The sequence below is a fragment of the Chionomys nivalis genome, chromosome 4 (assembly GCF_950005125.1).
Source record: "Chionomys nivalis chromosome 4, mChiNiv1.1, whole genome shotgun sequence".
NCBI lineage: Eukaryota > Metazoa > Chordata > Mammalia > Rodentia > Cricetidae > Chionomys > Chionomys nivalis.
This window is the reverse complement of record NC_080089.1, coordinates 89,607,556-89,614,241: the sequence shown is the minus strand read 5'-3', so window position 1 is coordinate 89,614,241 and position 6,686 is coordinate 89,607,556. Positions and strand designations below refer to the sequence as shown.

The following is a 6,686-nucleotide window of genomic DNA, read 5'->3' as shown; positions in this document are numbered from 1 at the left end:
ATCACAAACACTAAAATAAGAAACACAGAGATAGCCGGGCGGTGGTGGCGCACGCCTTTAATCCCAGCACTTGGGAGGCAGAGGCAGGCGGATCTCTGTGAGTTCGAGACCAGCCTGGTCTACAGAGCTAGTTCCAGGACAGGCTCCAAAACCACAGAGAAACCCTGTCTTGAAAAACCAAAAAAAAAAAAAAAAAAAAAGAAACAGAGATATAAAGTATCCTGACTTGCACTATCAACGTAAGGTAAGTGTGGGAATACAGGGCTGTGGGTGGGTAAAATGACAAGTTCATACACAAGCTCTAAACAGTATGTGCAAAATCTGGTGTATGTGCAAAATATAAGATAGCACTACAAAAATGCATACGTCTAGTCAAAATTAGAGTTGAATTTAAAATATAAAGTATTGAGTTTTTAGAAAACAATCCATATATCATATTTTTATAAAAAATGGATAGCAGCAAGTAACAATCTGTTACAAATAACCGAATAAACCAAACTTTATCATAAAAAGATTACTGTAATTGAAAGTGAAGCACCTGTTTCAAAAAGAGTGGTGGGCTAAGCCTCTTCTCTTAATCTTCATTTAATAACCTCTAAAAGGAAACATCCATGAAAGAACACAGTCCACATGTAGACAGGAAGCCAGAGTGAGAGACTCACTAGTCGGTGTATACATACATACACCGACTGTACTTAGTACGACCTGCCGGTCCTCCATAGTCTTCACTGATAATCGACAGAATGTGGAGGCAACATATTTAATGTGTTTTCTGGTTGTTTGTGTGTAAAAAATTGTTTAACGTAGAAATCAGGTCAAGTACTGTTGAACAATGATATGACTTATACATTCAGTGTTTATAAACTGTTTGTCATTAGGACACCCTGGTCATTAGACTGATTTTGAAAACATGTCAAATGAGATACAATATGCAATCCTCGACTTCAGGATAAACATTCAGATATAAGGTGTGTGTGAATGTTAAATGTGCATGTAAGAAAATGTACAAGGTACTGGGACACATATCCTGACTTTATTCTTGAACTTATACCAGTGAAAACAATGTTCAAGCCAGAGAAATATACTTGTGAATAACTGAAGGTTGGCTTTGAGTCCAATGTACATTTCTCTAATTTTGTTTTCAACTGATGCTTGGCTTGATCCCTCTATACTGATGAACGCCGTGAAGGAGTCCTTTCAAAGTACATGAAGTCCTGAAATGGGAAAAGGATTATAATATTTAGATTGAGAAATGAATGGCAGATAGATAGAAATAATTATACCAAGGCATTTTGTAATTTATCACAGGAACATCCTATTCCAGTAAAAGTAAACAATCTAATGAAATATTTATGAGTATGGCTAACTTGTGAGAATGCAGATGGATAATAAAGCTTTTCATATTCAGCACCGAATAATTTTTAGCATTAACTGAAGGAAAACCTAGGAGTAAAACAGAGCGATATAACACTGACCAGCATGATTACAGTTGACACACAAGAGGAAAAGGGCAGCTGCTTCGTAGTTACTTTATTATACTAATTATCACCGGACAGCTGTTTGGAAGTAGTGAGAAAGATAATAGGAAACAATGACTACCCTATCCTCTGTCTGACGCCCTCCAGGTATACCCCAGCAGCCTTTACTTAGCTCAGATCGATCACTCTGTAAAGACAGTATTTTTCTCCCTGCTACAAACCTGTAAACCCCATCACCCAGTGCCAAACCTGCGCCTAGAAGTGGCACAGACAGAAGCTGGCCTAGCTTCAAAATGAATTTTCTCCTATAGAACACTGCTTCTCATCAGACGAAATGATGCTCTCAAGCCCACAGCAAAAGGCTTACAATGAGGAAGCAAGCGCCAAAAATCATCGCTTTCATCTTCACGTCCAGATCCAAAGGGAAGCGAATCTCGAAGTGGTCAGCGTTTCCCATTGTTGATAAAAAGCCATTCCACTTCCGGATGATACTGCCGATGTTAGAGGCTCCATCTAGAGAGCTGACCTGCAATGCCAAGAGTGGGACTTTATGATGGCTGAAAAGTATCGAGGGACATGCCTCTGTCCTCTTCGTAGAAGCAGTTTGTGGTAGGATAATATAAAAGAAACTCACTAATGACATCATTTCAAGTGCGGAATCCTAGGATGAAGTGTCCTGAAACTGTTAATTACTGACCTGGGAATTATTGTAAACCCCCAATCGAGTGACTTTTCCTCCTCCTTAAATATATCTTTCGGGGATTTTTTTTCAGAAGGCATGATTTTAATAGATGATTAAATTGTTTTCTGTAGTAGAGGGTGAGAATTTGGGAATTGGAAGTCAAAAATCAAGGGAGCCTCTAAACAAAGCTAGGGGGCGTGTAATACACACTGCACAACACTCAATCTCCTGTGAACTAAGCCCAACCAGTTTCAGCAGTTTTAGGTATAAGAATGGGCTTCAGCCTCTAAAAAAGGGACCCCAACATTTAACAGTAAAAATACCTCTTACCCAGCTGTTAAAAATGTCACCTAGTAACAGAATGACCTCACACAACCTGCGCCGGAAACCTCGTTGTTGTCATTTTCTACAGTGTTCTTAATAAGTGAATGATGTTTACATGGTGATATAAAATAAAAACTAGAAGCTGGGCGGTGGTGGTGCACGCCTTTAATCCCTGCACTCGGGAGGCAGAGGCAGGCGGATCTCTGTGAGTTCGAGGCCAGCCTGGTCTACAAGAGCTAGTTCCAGGACAGGAACCAAAAGCTATGGAGAAACCCTGTCTCAAAAAAAAAAAAAAAAAAAAAAAAAAAAGAAAAAAGAAAAAAGAAAAACTAGAAAGCTTTTTTGTATCATATGAAGTAAAAGAAGGAATAAATAATAATAATAGTAATTTAGTGTGTTTCAAGCCTTATCTTCTTAAAAGGCTTTGAGAAAGTCTCCCAAACCTCAGGGCTTTTTTTTCCTAGCAATTTCTTTGCCAGTCCCTGGGAAAATGCAAACCAAAAAATTGCTCTTTTTTGAGAAAATGTTGCACTATAGCTCTGCCATTCATTATATCCATGCCCTTATGAATTCTCTAAGTGTTGTGATTTGCTAGATTTTGCAATTAAAACCTTCACTCCCATTCTAAAAATAACTAGGGAAAAAAGATGATACATATCAAGAACAGTTATTGATCTAATTATGATGTTTACTACCAAAACTTTTAATGTTCTAAGTGGGGAAAAAACTCATCTTTTAAAAAGGCAGTGCCATTCACATTTAGAAAATGTCAAGCAACCACGAGAAACCATACGAAAAGGATTTGTTGTCAACTTGTGATTAACTTTTTTTCATACCATTCACATAAATCTGAAGGCAAGAACATTATGAGGTTATAATGGACAAGGTAGAAGCAACATATATATTGACCTCGAAGACAGAATCTGAACCACAGCCGTAGGTTGCACACGGCCCACGCACTCTCATCACACTCTCTTTCTCCTGATTTTGGATGCTGTAAGAGGCTCTGCATAAGTTCCAGTGTTCTGCAACAAACCCAATGGTGGCACAGGGAGGACACTGCACTTCCAGCTGCAGAGGAAATAGGAACAGACATTATGATGTTGTATGTGCACAATGCACACCTGTACCATTCATGTGCACACACCTGGACATTTTCATGGTTGTTCTAGGGCAAGGGGAATTAATGCTGGGAGGGACTCATGTTCCCCCATGGCCATTTGCAGGGTTGTATTTCCAAAAGCACTCTAAAGGCATGAGCTCATGTTTTACTGTGGGGCAAAGGACAGGATTATTTACGACTGAGCTGCTTGATATAAGATTCCAGTTATCTAAGTCCAGCGTTCCTAACAGGACATACAGCATTGTCTGGCTAGATTTGCATCCTCTCCCAGTCAATTCTAAATGGTCTGAGGCAAAGAGGACCTGACATGAATCATTCATATTGCTGTGCCATAATAAAGACCATTGAGCAAGTGGTGGCCCACGTCTTTAATCCCAGCCATTGGGAGGCGAAGGCAGGTGAGTCTCATGAGTTTGAGGTCAACTTGGCCTACAGAGTGAGTTCCAGGACAGTCAGGATATACATAGAAACCCTATCTTAAAAAAAGAAAAAGAGAAACAACAATGTAGTAATGACTTTTGTTTCATCTAGGACGTTCATGTCTTTTCAACAAATACATTTAACATGACTAATTCACTTAAAAAATCATAAGCAGCAAAACTAAATCTCCTACATGACAACTACAGTGGGAAACAAAAGAGAAAGAAGCACCGGGGAAATTGTGTGAAAGTGCCCCCGTTTGATGGGAATGTGTTCCAAGACGTTAGTAGAGGTCTCACATAGCTCTGACCCCAATACATACCACCCTTTCCAATAAACACATGCTTATGGCCATACAACACATGTCTGTAGCAATGTTTAATTTATCAATTAGCCATAGTACAGCACTAACAATCAATACTCTGTCCTATAATAGAAATTATGTGAATGTAGTCTTTCAACTGCTACCGTGTTTATGGCAGGTGCACCTTGGATGTGCTGAACAAAAGAATAATTCATGATCCAGAATTTGCCATACTATTCAGCTTATGGATTTTTTATTTCTGGAAGTTAGTATTAATATTTCAGACTACATTTGTCTATAGTAACAAGAACCACAAAAAATAAACCTGCTGGCGGAAGTGGAGCAGCTGCTGTGCTGTAACAGTAAGAGCCTGTGTATAGGGACTGACCATAGCATTTTATTAAGGGCTTCAAAAATATTGTACACAATGCTGTTTTATTTAGTTACCTGTATGTTAAAGTTTTATAAAAAGCTGTCAGGATTTGAATTGCCAGAACCATTATTCTTATATACAAATTTGTGCCTATACAAAACATTAAATTTGATAGAACCAAAACGTTATGCCTATGAAATGAAAAAAACCTCAGAACTGTGTAAAATCAAATTATTTTAAAATCCTTTAAAAGTTAAGTTAATTCTATTTTAAATAATGCATAAAGGCATAAAAGGGTACATATTAGTGAAGAACTATGTCTTGATTAAATGACTAATGTATGCCTTGCTTATTATATAACATCTTTGAATAACAAACTGCAGAGATGCAGAACAAATTAGTGATTTCCAATAATTAATGATGGACATGAGAGAGAAAGAGCAGTGAAGTCATGAAGACTGTTTTTATAGTTATGGAATTGTTGGGACTTTGTTATGTGGTGATAGGTAAAGGAGTCTACATAGGTGATAAGGCTGTGTAAGGAACATACACAAAATGAGTATAAAACATTCTTAATTATGACAGACAAAAAGTAAGCTTACAAATTTGCAGTTCTGGTTTGCCTTAGTCTATATCTGATCTCCTTTATAGGAATATAAAGGCTTTGATTTGAAAATCAAATGCCATGTATGATTATAAATGCCTGCTGTATTGAGAAAAAAAACAAGGACTGGAGAAAGTCACCTCAGAAATAAAGCTCCTATTATGAAGATAATAACTGCAAAGGGGTATTAAGAATAACAGAAACACTGATGGGCTGCAACAGTACTATCTATAACCAGAAATTGAATTTAGAGACTGGTGTGTACTGAAAAATTTTCAGTCTTCAAAACAACCATTTTGCCAGAGAAGAACTGTTAATTATAATCTCAATTTTGCAAATAAATTGATAAATAGAGACTGTGATAAATAGATTAATGTTTAGGAACATAGCATATCATTTAAAATTCCTAGGTAGTCTAATTCCAGGAATAGACAAGAAAGTTTGCAAAGTGGTGAAATTGAGGAGAAATTACAAGACACATGGAGGAGAAAAAAATTCAGCAAGGAATTTGAGACTCTGAAAAACAATAAGAGAGAAATGATGAAAATGAAATTAGTCATCAGTTAAGTAAATAAAATACACAGTGGAAAGCATAATGACAAGCAAGACCAAGCAAGAGCATGAGTTTGAGGACTCAGGGCAATGGCAAGGCAACAACACATATCTGTCTGTCTATCTGTATGTATGTGTGTATGTATATATGTATGTATGTATATAAAGAGAGATATGTATGTATATGTACATTTATATATAATACTATTAAACAAAATATGTATATATAAATTAACACATATGAACAAAGCTTCCAAGATTTCTGGGGTATATACAAGATACCAGATCTAAGAATCTCTGGAGTAGAAGAAAGGTATGTGATAAAGTCTAAATTCCAAAAATTATGGCAAACCTAGAGAAGTTCATAGCAACAAATCAGAGGCATTTAGGACCACAACAGGAATGAGCAGAAGAGAACCTCTCTATGGCATACCATAATGAAGATGCAAAAAATACAAAAGTAAGAAACAATACTAAAGCTATAAGAGAAAAATGCCAAGTCACATACAAAGGAAAAGACATAAGAAAGAACAGCATCGGCCTCTTGCCATCAACTCCTAAACCAGGATATCATGAAATGAAAATAAATATCTGCCAAACAAGATGGAAACACCTAGCCAAGCTATATTTTAAATATGATAGAGAAACAAGACATTTAAAGAAAAGCACAGACTAAGACTATGAATGATAACCAAGGCAGCCCTGCAAAAAAAAAAAAAAAAAAAAAACTTAAATTTTAAGAGCTGCCCAACATGGGTGCTGGGAACCAAATGTGGCTTCTCTGGAATAGAAGAAGGTACTCTTTTCTCAACCGAAATTCCTTTTC

At 36.9% G+C, this 6,686-nt stretch overlaps 1 protein-coding gene across 2 annotated transcripts in view; it reads right to left on the bottom strand.

Moving 5' to 3' along the window:
* Positions 1-210: 210 nt before the first annotated feature.
* The window catches only part of Plscr4 (phospholipid scramblase 4), a 32,053-nt gene continuing 25,577 nt past the window's right edge, over positions 211-6,686 (bottom strand). For both annotated transcript variants that reach the window (XM_057767946.1, XM_057767945.1), the window contains exons 7-9: positions 3,394-3,555; positions 1,846-2,004; positions 211-1,214 (exon numbers count right to left, since the gene is read on the bottom strand). In XM_057767946.1, the coding sequence (XP_057623929.1) occupies positions 1,167-1,214; positions 1,846-2,004; positions 3,394-3,555 (369 nt within the window). In that variant the 3' untranslated portion in view covers positions 211-1,166. The remainder of the gene's footprint in view (positions 1,215-1,845; positions 2,005-3,393; positions 3,556-6,686) is intronic.